The 17,706-nt window shown below is 42.0% G+C and overlaps 1 protein-coding gene across 1 annotated transcript in view; it reads left to right on the top strand.

Moving 5' to 3' along the window:
• Positions 1 to 591: 591 nt before the first annotated feature.
• KGD4 (alpha-ketoglutarate dehydrogenase subunit 4) overlaps positions 592 to 17,706 on the top strand; it is a 42,394-nt gene continuing 25,279 nt past the window's right edge. Inside the window, exon 1 of the mRNA XM_085640737.1 lies at positions 592 to 741. Coding sequence (XP_085496863.1) covers positions 703 to 741 — 39 coding nt within the window. The 5' untranslated portion in view covers positions 592 to 702. The remainder of the gene's footprint in view (positions 742 to 17,706) is intronic.

Here is a 17,706-nt window from a genome sequence, read left to right on the forward strand (position 1 = left end):
CAGATAAGCAAACAGTGAAGCAAAAATCAAAACCATAGTTCCCTAAGTACCCATGTGCTGCGACTACAAATTTAGGACACGCACAGTGCAAGTCAGAATGTCATTCCAGCCGACTCTATTCTAAACACCCAGGTCCCACTTCAAGGCACAAGTCAGGGCAAAAAACTCGACCCTATATCTCCTCCCGGATCAGCGAATGTTTTGAAAGTCATTGTGTATAAATAGGAAGTTGTCCCGAAGAAAGCCGAGAAGCAACAAGAAAATTCTGCGGGACGACACACCACTGTTTGAAATTAAAGCATTTGACATTCTATATTGGTAAGTTATCACGTTTCGAGAAGAATACAAATATATTTTCACATAAAATCAAAGCATTTAGTTACTTTCTTTGGATACACAGATTTGAAATAGTTGCTGCATCTAGTACTAAGAAAACTCGTAGCATTGCTCAGTCTTTTGAAAACCTGTTGTTACAAATGTTTCTTTTGTTTTTTGTAATTGTTGGGATCCATTCTACGAATTGTAAGATGGCCGACGTCCTCGCCCATAGACAGGCTCGTAGTCAGTAGGCAGGAGCTCTGACGTCAGAATTAATAATCGCCTGACGTCCAGGCGACGCGTCCTGTCACTGTGTTCTTTCTTTATCCCGACCCCTTCTAGTTTCATTTGCTGACCCGGAAGGCTTGGAGACGTTGGGTCACCATGGGCAGCAAGATGGCTGCCGCCAGCAGGGTCGTTCAGGTAACTTTGCAAATGCCCCCAGTACTTGAAAGGAGAGACTCATAAGGGAGGAACGAGGACAGTGCATGAATTATCAGCCTGTCTCCAGTACTTGAAAGGAGAGACTCATAAGGGAGGAACGAGGACAGTGCTTGAATTATCAGCCTGTCTCTAAAGTGGCGAAAATGCACTGTTTTCTATAATGAGTAGTCCAAGAATTCTACGAACGTTGTTAACGGTCATAAAACATCTGGACGTTCTGATTACTGGTTCGAAAAATATTGTGGTCCGTTAAACTCGGTGCAGGGACTGTATTCGTATCGACTAATAATTTATTGCGGAAACTGCACGTATGATGCTTGAGTCTAGCACTTTCTATGAAGCTCGTCATAGAACAGTCTTCAGCTCTGCCAGTTTCAGTGGGGCACCGTTATAACGGTAATTTTGATCGTGCATATCTGATAGTCCTCGCTTTTCGCTTTAATCTTATATTTACATTTCGCATCCTTAGTCTTAGTCACTTGTTTAAGTCATTGGATCCTGAAACCCAGGGGTATTTGTAAAAAAAAAAAAACTCGGGCTATTGTTAAATGATAGAAGTTATGTCTCCGCATGCGATTTCGCGTATGAAGTCTCATTTTTGTGTATGCGGGTGACGCTTGCGCTCCTGATACATCTCACATTTTTTGTGAGAGGGGATCTTGAAATCAGGATGTTCCTATGTTATTGGTTCTGTGTGTGCATGGGAAAGGTGCACCGGTAATGTCCGTGTGTTGTTTGTGCATGCTTGACCACTCACCCGCTTTGCGTGTTCATTCGTCACTTACACTCTTAAACGCCAGACTTCGCCTACATTTTTTGTTCAGTGGTTGCCAGGTAGCGGTGTGGTTAAGATCATCGCATCCCGGTTATCCATTTGTTCGCAGTTTTATATAGTGTGAACTTGGCCCTAGGAATTAGTGCGATTTACACAAGCACCAGATACCATTACAATGGTATGATTTTTTTTTTTAAGGCAGAGGAGCTTGGGGGATTTTATTCAAAATCACAGGATGTTGAGCTGATGCTGGACCGTATTTCCCAGTTCCAATGTTGGCGGTTATACCAATTTTGTATTTTTTGTTGTATGTTTCCAGCGGTCGTCCACCAGAACTGTGCGGTCGGTCTCAGTGTGCGTAGGGATCAGGGGCCGTATTACACATTGATTGTTTGCGCCCAGCGCAAACAATGAAAATGCGCCCTATTATGGTGAATGCGCTACCCCCAGGGTATCCGTGATCTTGCACTGCCTGGGTGGCAGCGCATTCAAGTGAAACCACGGAGCAGCATGCTATGTGTTTTCACTTTGCAGGTGGCACCAGCCGGCACTTTTAAAGGGGATTAGAGATCCCCTTGCAGGAGGGTGCAGTCAGTGACTGTACCCGCCTGCAAGGGGATGTCTGGGGGTTCCATGGGACCCCATCAACTCCTGCAGAGGGCTGCTCACAGAGGGTGCACTGGCAGTGCGCCACCTTTTAAAGTGGCGCACTGTCAGTGCGCCTCCTGCGGGCTTCTTTGACTCTGCGCCCACGTCTGTAATATAGTGCGGGCACAAAGTCCAAGGAATTCCCTTCTTTGCGTAGGGCACGCGCCTATGCAAAGGAGGGAACACCCTCCCTAATGCTCCAGCGCTATCGGTATTATAGAAGGGAACGCACAAGCGTCTGCGCCCCTTCTATAATACCAAAGTGCCCTGGGGTGCGCAAAGCGGGCACAAACACCTGTTGCGCCCCCGGGACACCTTCTGTAATACGGCTCCAGGTGTGTTCGCCTAATTAGTTCAGTCAAATCAAGACTAGGACACATATAGTGCATTGGGTTGTCTTATAAAAATCCGGATGTTGAAATGGAGGGAGGTGGTCACCCTAGGTGTTAATAGAGAAGATTGGTAGATGAGAGACAATAAATAAAACATGGAAAAAGACACAAAGTAATCCAGAGAAAAGAAATATCGTAAAAGCCTATCGATCCCGCCCAATCTGTGACGCGTTTACCCTCGTGTGCTTCTCCTCTGCCACAGCTCCTATTGCTTTCTCCGCTCCACATATCTTTGTCTTGATTTGCTTCCCTTCATCCTTGCGTGCCAGTGTTGCCTCTGCCCGCTTTCCATGTTGCTTCCCCCTCACCCTCTTTCGGCCAAAGCCTACCAGACTGCACAGCTGTATGGTTTGCTCACATCTTGGGGACATTCAGAAAGCGTCCCAGGGAATGCATTCCGTCCATTGCTTACCATTCGTTTTGTGGTTTGTGACTCAAATTTGCTTGCTTTCTATTTGCTGCCTCTGTTTCAAATTTGCTTGCTTTCTATTTGCTGCCTCTGTTTGTTTTAGGCTGTCCAGCTTCAGTTCGTTCCTTCCCTTGCCCAAACCCTCTTTACTGTATTATTCCACCAGTACAGGATTTTTGTAAACGGGCCTTTTAAATCTTGTTCTTATCTTGTCACATTGGCTGTGCTTTCAAAGATGGAGGTCAAATGTCAGACTCTATCTTCTAGGGAACTTGGTGTTTACTTTTCTTTCTTTGATTTCATAGTAAGAGGATTGATGTGGCAGTCATGCTGGCTGACACACAAAGGATAAAGATGATTTAGGGAGTACTATATACCACCCGAAACGGGAATCAATCCTTATGAAGACACTGAATAGGACGATGTACTTCATGCCATTTAGAAATCACATGAGTTTTGAACGCGCAACCCTGATAAAGTCCTAGGGTACGAAACGCGTTGGCTGGGCTGACTGGAAAATAACATTTTGAAAAATGAATAAAAGTTTGATACTGAACGCATTTTCAAGACATCAGACAATTGAATCTTATTCTTGATCATTATTGATATGTTCTTAAACATTGGACTGCCTGAATTGTGGCTGGAAACAAAATAATACAATAAATGCTCCTTTTCAAATTGTTGTAGTCTACACCACTCTACTGCACTCTATGCTACTACGCTCTGCATCTCTCCACACCTCTCAAATCTAATTTCCTTTTGTTTACTGATTAAACTCTGCAGCTGGATGGGCAGCGTGCCAAGCAAGGACTGAATCACCAGTGGGCTAAGCAAGTGTTGTTAAAGAGGGAGCAAACTAAGCTGAGTAGTTATTTTAATGACCCAGCAGAACTATCATGGCAGGTCTCCACTCCTCTGATTATTAGGCTATTGTGTTGGGATGAGGCACACACACTACCCAGGTCCTAGAAGTAAAAAACACTAAAACGGGTAGGGGAAATCTTGAATACAGGTTTCAGTTGAAAATTCCTCCCCTCTCCCCCCAAAAGAGATCTAAACTAATTGTAAAGTAATTTGTTTACTTGAACGATCCAAAGACCTGCAGCATCGGCTGTTGGACACAACAATGCTGAGCTGAGGAGTAATGGAGCAATTTAGGAATGGGCTGGAATATTCTCCACCCCTACTTCCTGCAAATCAGACTTTGCCTACATGGAGTGATATATTAATATTTTTACAGGCCTCGGTGAGAGCCAATCTCCACAGTAGTGGGAGTCTCACCAAGAAGATAAAAGCATGCTAGTACATGTTTCTTGATTCTTTGTTGCAGACTCGAGGCCACAGTAGAGGTAAACAGTCCAGAGTTCCAAACTGAAGCAAAACAGGGGAAACGCCAAAGTAGATGAATTTCCTTATAGGTCATGGTGATTACAGTATAATGGTGATTGAGGCATGGCAATTACTTGTAGATACGTTGTTGTCGTGATGGTGACTTCTGGAACTGATATACTACCAGAATATAGAGTTTTAAATATTGTACCACTAAACTCATTGCCAGACTATAGACCACCAAAATATTGTGAAGATAACTATAGATGTACTGTGCTTAGTTCCACCTATTTGCGGCTTGACTTTTTATATATTTACCTTGACTGTAAATACTTGCTGTACGTAACTCCTCTTTTTTTGTACCATGACAATATATGTAAATATATTTACTGTGTGTGTGTGTATGTGTGTGTATATATATATATATATATCAACGCTCCAGAGGTTACCACACAGTAGGGAGGCACTCGAACAACAGGTAGGTTCACCTCTTAAACCTTTAATCTTTGGTACAGGCGGGTTCAGCAAGCAAGTAAAATAAAGCAGTTCCTTACGCGTTTTGAAAATCTCTTCATCAGAGGCTTTGGCGTGGATACCGTGCAATTGCGGACACTCCCCCATTGTTATGCTCGCATCCACATATGATGCATTATGGGAAAGACAGTCCTCTTATTTCACCGTGAATCGTTGCACTTGTATTTCCTGCTGTCCTTAAAGGCTCTGCATGAGCCCCTCCCCTGCCGGCCCGTCTTAATCTTCAGCCCGCTGTTCCACAACAGGACAGGTATATCCAAATCCCAAGTGGCCCCCAGTTATCGCGTTATTTGTTTAAATAAAGGTGTGGTCAGAAACGCTGTGTACTCTTTGGAACCAACCTATGAAGAAGGAATCTATCCGAAACGCGTCAGGCTACATCCCGGCTTGGGTGTGGTGATTTGGGGAATTTGCTGCAGCCTGAGTGCGTCCTCGCCTGTGGGCATCTTTGGAGCGTTATATTGACACGGCGGCCCGGCCGTGGAGGATGCACCACCGCAATAAGGAGCGGGCTGTGGAGCTTGGAATCAACTCAGGCTCACATCACGGGGCAGCAGCACCAGGAACCACGCACAACTCGGGGCCCATCCGAGGGCTTTGAATGGGGACCTTGAGCATGCAGCACCCATCAGGGTAGAATTACCGCACTGCATATCCCACAACACCTTGGGGGACTGTTCATTGGAGTAGAGTTGGCCTATTGGAAGGCAGTTTATTGTTTAAATAAAGGTGTGGTCAGAAACGCTGTGTACTCTTTGGAACCAGCCTATGAAGAAGGAATCTATCCGAAACGCGTCAGGCTACATCCCGGCTTGAGTGTGGTGATTTGGGGAATTTGCTGCAGCCTGAGTGCGTCCTCGTCTGTGGGCAACTTTGGAGCGTTATATATTCCATCAATCAATCCTTTGCTCAAAAAAGATTGCGCCGAGCCCCAATTTGTTCATAACAGCGTGTTTTTTATTCCATCAGGTTTGTGGCAAACAACTCCCGACGCGTTTCGAAACCCTCCGGTTTCTTGGTCACGGGTCGATACGATGTTGACACTCGTCACATGATATAGTACAAAAAGTGTAAATAAACAAAGGACTACATTGCTGCCAGGTTCACATAGCTAGCTTGAGCGCCATCTTTAAATGATAAGATGATACTGAGTTTCAACAGTTAGTTCACAGCATTTCATTTTAAACAAATTCCATTGGACATTTGATTGATTAATATAATGAAATTTCAAAATAATTACAAGTGTAAATTTATAAAACAGTCCACTGATTGTATAACCTGTGTAATTTGCGATTGCATCATCGTAATTAAACTGATCATGTTGCGTAACCCGAGTGGGTGTACTGTGATTTCTGTTTCATTTAACCGCCCCAGTGGGCAAACATTTATCAATTGAAATTCAATTCAAGAGTTCAGTTCATTTTTCAAAATTTCAACAGATGGCTAACGCTGCATATTTCACAACCTCTGGCAAAAGCTCCGTCTCCTATGAAAATAAATCATAAATGTACATCAATAAAATAGTATGGTATATACCAAAGTTTTTAAAAGACATCATAAACATCATATCACAGGAGGCAACGTGACTTCATCATAATTATATTTACATAACAATTCATAAAGTTCAAAAAAGCCAGAAAGACTGTTTCAACCAAGGTGGACTGACAGTTCCTCATCTTTATTAATGCCCACCGGATGCATAGTGTCATATTTTATAATCAATCTAGATTCTAACCTGCGCAGATCCTGGATTCTATTCCCTCCCTGTTCGGAGAAAGGAATTCTATCAATGGCACAATATTTCAATAGACTAGTGTCTTTGTTGTGGCATTCCTTAAAATGCAGCGCAATTGGATACTGTTTGTCCTCATTTGTTATGGCTCGCATATGCTCTAAAATGCGTAATTTAACCTGGTTGATAGTGCTGCCAATATATACCCGTTCACAAGGACATATTAAGGCATAGACACAAAAATCAGACTTGCAACGTAGATGTTTAGAAATGACAAATGGTTTTAAAGATTTTGATAAAACTATCTGTTTACAGTTCAAACTGTTCCTGCAAGCTTTGCAGGAAGCACATTTATAGAATCCCTGGATTTTAAAGTGGGGATCCTTCTCATCTGTTAGCATACTTTTACATAAAAGATCTTTCAATGCTGGACATCGTCGGAATGTGATACTGGGATAGCTTTCGATCAACACTCAGTACATTCCAAAATTTCTTCAAACACTTTCTGACGTCATTCGCTTGGTTACTAAAGGTAGTGATAAACCTTATCGGTTCTGTGTCAGTTACTTCTTTTGTGACTAATAGATCTTCTCTTTTGATTTTTCTTACCTTTTCACATGCTTTTCTAATGACTTTTTGTGAGTAGCCTCTCTCCTCAAATCTAGCCTTCATGACATTCATTTCTTTTGCAAAGGTCATTTCTGAGCTACAGTTTCGTCTGGCCCTTAATAGTTCTCCATAAGGGATACTATTAATCAGGTTTGGCGGATGACAACTTGAGGCATGTAAAATGCAAGCGACATGGTTAAGCGACATGATCAGTTTAATTACGATGATGCAATCGCAAATTTCACAGGTTATACAATCAGTGGACTGTTTTATAAATTTACACTTGTAATTATTTTGAAATTTCATTACATTAATCAATCAAATGTCCAATGGAATTTGTTTAAAATGAAATGCTGTGAACTAACTGTTGAAACTCAGTATCATCTTATCATTTAAAGATGGCGCTCAAGCTAGCTATGTGAACCTGGCAGCAATGTAGTCCTTTGTTTATTTACACTTTTTGTACTATATCATGTGACGAGTGTCAACATCGTATCGACCCGTGACCAAGAAACCGGAGGGTTTCGAAACGCGTCGGGAGTTGTTTGCCACAAACCTGATGGAATAAAAAACACGCTGTTATGAACAAATTGGGGCTCGGCGCAATCTTTTTTGAGCAAAGGATTGATTGATGGAATAATAAGGGTCGCGTCCTTGCCGGCAGCCCGCCATCCCTTGGAGGCAGAGGATATCGCGAAACAAGTTTTGGATTCGATATAGATATAGATATAGATATATATATATATATATATATATATCTATATCTCCTACTGGCAGTCGCCAGTAGGTAGTCATAGTTATGACCTCATTTCCATTGGAAAATAATTTTTTGACTTGGCTATAACTTTGGCGTCGCTTGACCATTCTGCATGAAATTTTGCCCAAAAATGTCACAGTGGGTACTATTGATTGGGTAAGTTTAGGGGGAGATCCGTGCAGTGGGGACCGAGAATTTGGGGCACAAAACAAGGTTGCGTTTGTAATGTTAATTTCCATAGGAACCATTAGCCATCTCTACAGCCGCTGAACAAACTTACATCAAATGTGGCAGGGAGGTAGACGTCGGTTAAAAGGAAAGTGTCGTTTGCTTATTTGGTGTAAATCAGTTCAGTAGATTTCGAGAAATTTAAGCTAAAAATTATAGTGATATCTCTGCCCTCGGATATTTCGCAGAGGTTTTGCGATGAATCGCAAATGCACGCGTCAAGGAGAATGCTCTGATTGGCTGGTCGCAACCTGAATAGAAAGTTGGAGCCGCCATTTTATCTATCGGGAAAGGTTCTCGGGGCTGTAAATGTGTGTGAAAGCCCACATAAGAGGTTATGTTGGAGATACTATGACCCCATAGTTGAGAAATGGAGGCGTTAGTGACACAAGATGTGTCCAAAATAAAAAAAATTGATTGCGTGCGTTATTCAACGTTACTAGCGTGGACCCCCATGTGTACTGTCGCGTCTATCAAGGTGTTTGCGAATATTGGTGAATCATTAATGCGCATTCTTATAGAGATTTTGAGATTCTGATAAATGTTTTTATAGAGTTATTTATATAGTGAGTTATCTATCGACTGTGATGGTTAGAATTAATTATATAGTTATATTTCTTTAATGGGCTGGTGGCTATTGAAATCCTGCTTTTTGTTTCGCGATGTAACCGCAGGGATCGCGATACCCGGAGTCACAGGTGAAAACGAAGAGTAGGTTTTATAGATGGTGGTTCTAGAAAAACATGAGTTTGAAGTGTACAGTGATAAACCGCTAATGTGTAAAATACTGTAAAGTGTGTGCATGTATGTGTTTTCTCTTTATGGAAAAGGCGCGATCGTCGCGGTTAACGTCATTGTTATGTCCTAAATAACCGAAAAAACGGAAAATAGGCCTGAAAGATGGTTTTAAAAGAAACTTAGTACAAAAATATGGATTTAAACATGCTTTGAAAGAAGTATGTATATATTAATATGTGTAATGCAATGTTCAGAATTGGTTTTTTTTTTTTTTTTTACATATTATTTTTGGTTGTGTTGGTGGCCATTGAATGTCTGCTTTTGTTTTCTGTTTTTGCGACGTGTCTGTGGGGATCGCGAAATCGTCGGGAAGATTCCCAAAAGCGAAAGGAAAAAAAACCTTTAGAAAAACACTTCACAATATTTCAGTTACTAGGGTGGCTCTGACAACAGCAGTTGTGTTGGATGTGTTTATATAGCTGTTACACAAGATCGGATGCAAAGCTTCAGGTTACTTAGAAACACTCTGTTGCCTTTATCTGTAAAGTGCACTCCATCACTTCTATAAATTCCATGCGTGTCAAAACGCATAGTGTTGTTATAGATACAGCTCATGCAGTGGTCTCTGAGGAATGCAGAACGTTTTTTTTTTTGTTAAGTCTTTTTATTAGTCAATGATCAATACATAAGATCATTACATTTTATACCTACAAATGGTAGAATCAGAACACCTACAATACTTTTCTTATGGTGTTAGCCTATTCCCACCTGAACTCTGCCTATTACAGTTGTCATCCATTAGAATAATGGGATCCTATTTGTAGTCCCTTTGTGATCTATCTATACTTTAACACCCCCAGTCTCGCACATTTGTTTAATGACCCCGATATGCAATCCATGCCCCCCACACTTTGCCCCTTTTTCGCAGGCAACCTCATGCTTTATATGCTGCTTTCTCGGCACCCGAGCACCAATCCATGTCTTCCTCCCCTTTTTTCAAATCTGGGGTTCGATTTGACCCCCACATTCTGGCTATATTTCTTTTTGCCACATTTGTCACTATTTTAAGCCTTATTAGTGTGTATTTAGCCCATTTTATCTCGCCTGAGACACACAAAAGTAGCCATCGTGGCTGCACTGCAATCTCCAGGTTGGTGACCTGTGATATTATTCGTGTCACTGCTGTCCAGTAATTATGTAGGTTTCTACATTCCCAAATTATATGAAAAAAGGAGCCAACCTACCGCACCCCCTCGCACAATAACTAGACATACCCAGACCCATTCGCTGTAGCTTAGTTCTGGATGCATACGACCTATGTAGGATGCGCAGTTGGATGAGACGAAAATGGGCCCTTATCGCTGTCTCCCTCAGGCTTTGCACAGAAACAGTTTTATTAACATGTTTCCTGGCTTTGTCAATCTGTGGACACAATTGGTTTGACTACTTCTATTACTGTCTCTGGCATATAATAGAGTACACCATGACCGTGTGAGGGAAAAGCGACATCAGTTCTGCAAAGGTTTCTTTTATTAGGATTACCAGCTGGATCCTAGTCATTGTCACCACAGTGCTCAATCATGAGGTGAGAAGTTTGAGAATCCACAAGGAATTTAACCTAAGCCAGCAACTTTTGTAACTTTAACCCTCTCTGGGCAAACCAAGTAATCTGCACATTTGGCAAACCCAAGTCTCTGTCAATACCTCTCTTTTTTGCACCCTCTTTAGCTCAATAGATATAGCTGTGGCCCACAATCCATACCCTAAGCATTTTGAAGTGAAGGAGCGATAGCAGTCAGGAGAAGGCTGGAGCTGAATAAGGTAGTTTTCTAAATAAAAGCAGTTAAAATGGAGGTGTATTTAAAAAACAAAAAAAAAAGATATATTTAATTGAATGCTATCAGCATGAAAGTGACTAAAATTAGGTAGTGTATTTTATGCCTTACCAAGAAGTCTTATTGTTGGCTGTTCAAGAAAAAAATGTGAAACAGACATTTATATGATTTTGAATCTGTGGAGTAAAGCACACCTGCTGTATCTTATTTGGAAGTAGCATGTTCCTTGAAGAATGTGTTATGAACTTGTGACCTACTGGTTGCTCTGGGTTGCTCGGTATACTGAGCTAAGAGTGTATTGGGGTGAAGGGTGTGAAAGAGAAAGGCCATTTTTTCTTTTACGTTAAGGAGTGATGACACAATTTAAGTAACGGAAAGATTTTAATTTCCAACTCGGGGCTATGTAGTAAACTGATGTGTACTATTTACATTTAAAAAAATGAAGCTAGATGAAAGTTTGAACGAAATTTATTTTCCTGATTTTTCCGCGATCGCAAACGTGCATAGATAGGAATCTGATTTTAAACGGGGGGGAGGTATAACATATACTAACAATTCACAAGTGGAGATAGTGCAGTCTAAAATAAGATATGATTTCCAATCACCCAGGCACCACGCATGCACTCATCCATTCACTGACGCACTACGTATGCACCCATCCAATCACCCAAGCAGTACCCATGCACTCATCCCGTCTCTCAAGCACTGTCTATGCCCTCTTCCAATCACGTAGGCACTATCCTTGCACTCATCTAGTAACCCAGGCACTACCCTTGTAGTCATCCATTCCCTCCAGCAGTATGCATGCGCTCATCCATTCACTCAGGCACTACCCATACACTCCTCTAATGATCCGGGCAGTACCCATGCACTCATTCATTCACTCTGGCATTATCCATGCACTCAATCATTCACCCAGGCACTACTCGTGCACACAACCAATCACCCAGGTACTACTTTTCCACTCATCCATTCTCTCAGGAAGTACTATGCATGTGTGATCCATTCACTCGGGTACTATCCAAACTTTCGTCTAATGACCCAAGCACTACACTTGCACTCATCCATTCATTCATGCATTCACCCAGGCACTAACCATGCACATATCTAATCACTCAGCAAGTACCCATGCATTCACCTATTCACTCAGGCACTACCCATGCACTCATCCATTCACCAAGGCAGTACTCATGGACACATCCAATCACTCAGGCACTACCCTTGCAATCATCTGATCACTTGGGTACAATGCATGCGCTCATGCATTCACCCAGCACTACTCCTCCAATCACCCAGGCACTACCCTTGCACTCATGCATTCACTCATTCACTCATGCATTTACTCAGACACTATTCATGCACTCATCTATTCACCAAATGCACTGCCCATGCATACATCCAATCACCAAGGCACTACCCTTGTACTCATTCATTCATGCAGCCAGTACTCGTGCACTCGTATATTCATTCAGGCATTATCCATGAACTCATGCAATCACCCAGGCACTATCCATGCACTCATTCATTCACCCAGCCAGCCATTATCCATTTACTCATCCATTCACTCAGGCACTACATACGCACTCATCCATTCAGCCACATACTACCCATCCACATATGCAATCACCCAATCACAACGGTTGCACTCATCAAAATACTCAGGCACCACTGTTCCACTCATTGTAACACCCATGCACCACTTGTACACTCCTTTAATTACTTATACACCAGTCATACATTTGTTCCAACATATATACATACTTTTATCTTGTTTTAACTGTTAAAGGTGTTTCCAACAGGAACCTTAATTTTCTTTTAAGGTTTTTGTAAAGTTAAAAAGTAGAACAGCAGGAATTTAAAATGTGCACTGAAAAATGTGCGAAACATATTAAAGAGGGAAAAAATTAGCATGTATGCTGTTTTACAGCATTGTGAATAGCTGTAAGAGACTGCTCACCAGCACTTGCGCCAACACTACAGTCTATGCAGCACGTGTGCATTCTTGAGAACTCTAGAGCAGTGGTTCCCAAACTTTTGACTCCTGAGGACCCCCATTGAGTCACCACTGGAAGTCGGGGACCCCCAAGCAATTTGTCGAAAATAAAACAGTAATTCCCAAAAAATAGACACACGTGCACACTTTTTGCGACATTACCGTGTCGATAGAGGCTTTGTCTTATTGACAAGGCATCGGTAAGCCACATAACATGGCTTAATGCTGCCTTTTAAATAAGGCCCCCCTGTCCCGCAATGCCACCGCAACAGCCATTGATTTTGACACTGCCCCCTATTTACAAGGGCAGCATAAATAGGAGGCAGCGCCAAAATTAAGACCAGGGAAAACCAGGTCTTAACTTGGCAAAACAAGGAGAAATCCCTTATTTCTCCTCGTTTTTGCTTTTTCCATGTGGCTTGCCTTGTACAGCACACATGGAAAAAGCAAAACGCCTTGAATTGTTTAAGTTTAGGAAGGTGACTCTTCCTGCACATAAACAATCTTTTTAAAAGCACACATAGAAGTGACAAAACGGCATTTCAAGATTGTTTATGTGCAGGAAGGGGGACCTTCCTGTACATAAAGAATCTTCCCCTGCATGCACACACCCTTGCCATAGTGCAAGGGAGCCTGCGTTGGAGCTAAACTGCTAAGTGTAGCGCCAGCATTGGGGGGAACGCAGGGCTGCACCATATTCTTGTAAATATGGTGCAGCTCTGGGCCAGACTGGTAACCCATAGCAGCCCAGGCAAATGTTTTCAAACCAGTCGCCATACGGTGCACACCAAGTGTAGTGAGTGAGCCTGACCACTACAAAGGGGGCTTTGGGAGGCTCTCCCCCCAAGAAATGTAGGAAACAATGGTGCATTCTAAAAAACATTTATCATCATATATTAAATTGCATTAGCTTTTAACGAATAGTAAATGAAGACCTTACTATACACTAGGATACAACATTCTTTGTTGGGGTTCTTCGATGATTCCCTTATTATCACCATTCAACAGTGCCTCTCTTCACCCAGTGGTCAGCATCGACTTTAACAATAAAAATATATTTCCGCCCAAATAAACCTTTTTAGCAGCATCAGGATAATGAAAGACTGGGAAAAACCAAAAGTTACTAACTTGTACCATGCAGTTTGCAAGCAGCTCTTTGATGACAGTTTATAGGTCACTGTGCTAGATTTTGGTTGTCACCTATGCACTGCACAGTAACAAAATAATCTCTGTGACAAAAGCAGTAACACACTCACCTATGCACATAAAATACTGTTTTTCAAAATGCACGGTACACGTTCTTTGCAGCAGGCATATTAACCCTCTGTGCTACACTAGATAACTCAAAGCTGCCACTGGACAAACTCTCATCTCTCCAGCAGGTGCATTAATCACTGGCTTTATTTTGACACTTTTATTGTTGCTCGAAAACTGCTAATTAGACAAGGAACTTTGCAGTGCTTTTAAAACTGCCTCCTGCGGACCCCCTGGGAATGTATCACGGACCCCTGGGGGTCCGCGGACCACAGTTTGGGAAACACTGCTCTAGAGCAATATATGAACCTTGCATGACAACCGGTCCTATACCCTGAGGAGCGCCGCTTGCAGCTCCTTCTCTCGCCACTGTGCGAACGCCCAGGATGTCACAAGAGGCCATTAGCTCCCCCTTGTAGGTATATTCAGAAGGTACTGTGCATATCTATGCTGGACTACATCACGAGTCCAAACTTTTAGGGTACGGCACGTCCCAAACACACCCCCAATACTGTCCCTACTTGAGTAAACGAGGATCCGTTGGTCCTGACGAAATGCCAAGATCCCTTGGACTATAAAAGGCATGAAACATGTTCACCCCTTCACTGCACATACACTAATTTGAGCTTGAGAGGTTGTAATTCTCCCTCTCTAGCTACGACTTTACAGTCCTTGTTTTTACCATAGCATGGGAACCCAGTCAATAAAAGAAATCCTGTTGGATCCCTATACCTATTTTTAGCTTCCACTCGCTCCTTCCCATTTCTACTCGTATTACTCTTTACTGTTATGCCCCTTCACCCCTCAAACTTCACATCAGCAAAAATAAAAGACCTCCAGCAAAGAGCCACCTCGCGGGGCCCGTTGGGTATTGCACCACCAGCTCAGCAAGGAGCTGTCGATGATGAAGCATGACAACGTTCGGGATGTGTGAGGGCCCTTGCTCCTAATAGGAGCGATTTCTCCCCCCACCGTCATCTTGACCTTCTTGCATCTGGAAAACTATCCCTTCTATTCCCTTAGGCATCCCCTTCCCTACTACCCCTAGGAACTGCACACCTTTGTTTATGCCACGCAGTACTATGCACCTCATAAGGGAGTTTTTGACCAGGAATTGTTGTTGCTGCCACTGAATTACATGGTCCTCCAGCTTCCCTCTACTTGATCGCCAGTTGGAGAGGTTTTTTATGATAGGTTTTTAAATAGTGTAACATGGACGTTGTGCCACATGAATATTTCTTGTTGGTGCCTCTAAAGAGGGTCTCCCTGGAAATTGTGCATTGCACACGTTTGGCAGCTGTTTTTGATTCACCTGATTGGATTGTAAAAATAATTCCAAGCCACACTGGCTCTCTTTTGTGGAGGTTCCTGTTCTTCCAAGTCTTCCATGTCCACCTCCTCCAAATCCTGGTCCAGCTGTTGTTCCTGCTGACCCCCATCTCCTTGCTGTGTTGCCATTTCTGCTAGTAAAAAAAAAAGAGCAAAAGGTTTGCACAGCAAAAGGAATCCTCCTGCTCAGATGGAAGTTCTTTGATAGAAGATTCAAGGAGGAAGAATGGGTGTATACTTCCTATTGATTTTGCTGAAAAGTATATTATACAATGATCTAACTAGCTTTCCCGATCATGTTATATTCGCGGTGATCGAAATAGTCTCAGTTGCCGCGGTGAAGCGGAAATGCAAAATATAAGTTTAAATTAGTTTTGTTTAAAAATGGAAAGAAAATCTGAACTTTCAATACAGTGATCAGCTATACAAACTTGTCCACAGCACCTATACCTACAAAATTGTTGAAAAACGGGCGCTATCCGCAACTACCAACGTCATCGCAACTTCCTCTGTCTTTGTGGAAACGGGAAAAAGTGTTTTGGAGGTAATTAATCTGGCAACTCACTAGAAAAATATGAGTTTGAAAAGTACACTAATAAAGCTCTACTTTTAAATATACTGTAGAATAACTGTAGAATATGTGTAAGTTTTACACTTTGTATAAACCACACACTCTTCGCGACTACCTATGTCATCGCAGTCAAATTGGTAGACGCGAAGACTATTTATTTTTTGTTGTTGAAAAGGTGGCTTTCTTCTAAATTGATCATACAAAGAAAAGTTAAAGGAATATTCTACTAAATATTTAGAGTTAAACTTGATTAAAAATATGACTACGTGTATTTTTGAGTAGGCAAAATATATTTACTGATGACAGAATCTCTGCTGTAAATGCAACATTGTGATGCCAACTAACAAAATTGTTAAAAATACCAGTTAGTAATGTGTTTTCTGATAAAGACACATGAAATCAAAAAATGAGTAGTGTATTATATACATATAATACACAATATCCAATTATAGAAAGAAATTCTGAAAATCTTACAGGTTCACTTACAAAAAAATGGACAGTGCAATTAAGAAATAGAATTTATAAAAACTTTAGAAATTGGAAAAAACTAAAGGATACAGGAACGTTATAGTTGGGCTCAAGTTTCATTTGTACAAAACCAGAGAAATTCAGCAGTTCAAGTTGGCTGAGCTAACTATAATTCGCTCACCCGCAATTAACTGCTTATGTCCTCACATATTACATCACGCATGACCTTGTTAGTGACATCTCAAATGACATCACTGACATCATCCACAGAATCTGACGCAGCCACTCATGCCCGCATGTAACCATTCATACACCCACTCCAACTTTCACACTACCATTCTTGAAACCATTGACAGACCCATGCTAGTACTTACATACCCACTCCCTCATAGGTCTACACACACATCCACCCACTCACCCATACAGCCACTCATACACTGCCAGACACTCAGACCTACACACACACATTTACTCACTCACCCATAGCATCAATCGTACTGCCACAAACTCACCTATACAGTTATGCACACACCATCTCACTTATTCATTCAAATACTAACACATACTTACTCACCAAACAGTCACTGACACAAGCACACACTCACCCATACAGCCACTCACAATCACTCACATATAGTCACTTATATTCCAACACCCACATATACTGCCTTTCACATATGCAGTTACTTACCCATATACCACTGAGACATCCATTCATTCACCAACACAGCCATACGCGCACACTCACCCATACAGCCCCTCTCAGACGCACTCATACAGCCAGTGATTCACCCACTCACTCATCCATTAAGTATGTCACACACACCCTCACCCACCCACACAGACAGTCAGGCACCCGTACAGGTACTCTGGCAACCAATCAATATCCCATTTAGGCACTGATATACCAACTCTCCAGCCCATGCAGCCACTTGCACACCAACTGACAGAATGAAACAGACATTCACACAGATTAGTCGCTCACCCATACATTCACCGAGACACGTATACAGTCAGTCATGCACCCACTAAATCATCCATACAGGCACTCATAAACCCACTCATTTACAATACACCTTGGTGTGTATATATATTTAACACTCGTACACTTTTTAGAAACCCTCCGTCATCAGATGATGTAATCAGTGATGTCATTTGAGATGTCATCAATGATGTCACTGACCATGTCATGAGTGTTTTAATATATGAGGTCATAAGCAGTGCATTGCATGGTCTCGAATTATAGCTAGCTTGGCTAACTTTAACTGCTGAATTTCTCTGTATTTGTACGAGTGAAACTTGAGCCTAACTATCACGTCCCTGTAACCTTTGGCTTCTTCAGT

This window comes from Triturus cristatus, chromosome 2_1 (genome assembly GCF_964204655.1).
Source record: "Triturus cristatus chromosome 2_1, aTriCri1.1, whole genome shotgun sequence".
In the NCBI taxonomy this organism is placed as follows: Eukaryota; Metazoa; Chordata; class Amphibia; order Caudata; family Salamandridae; genus Triturus; species Triturus cristatus.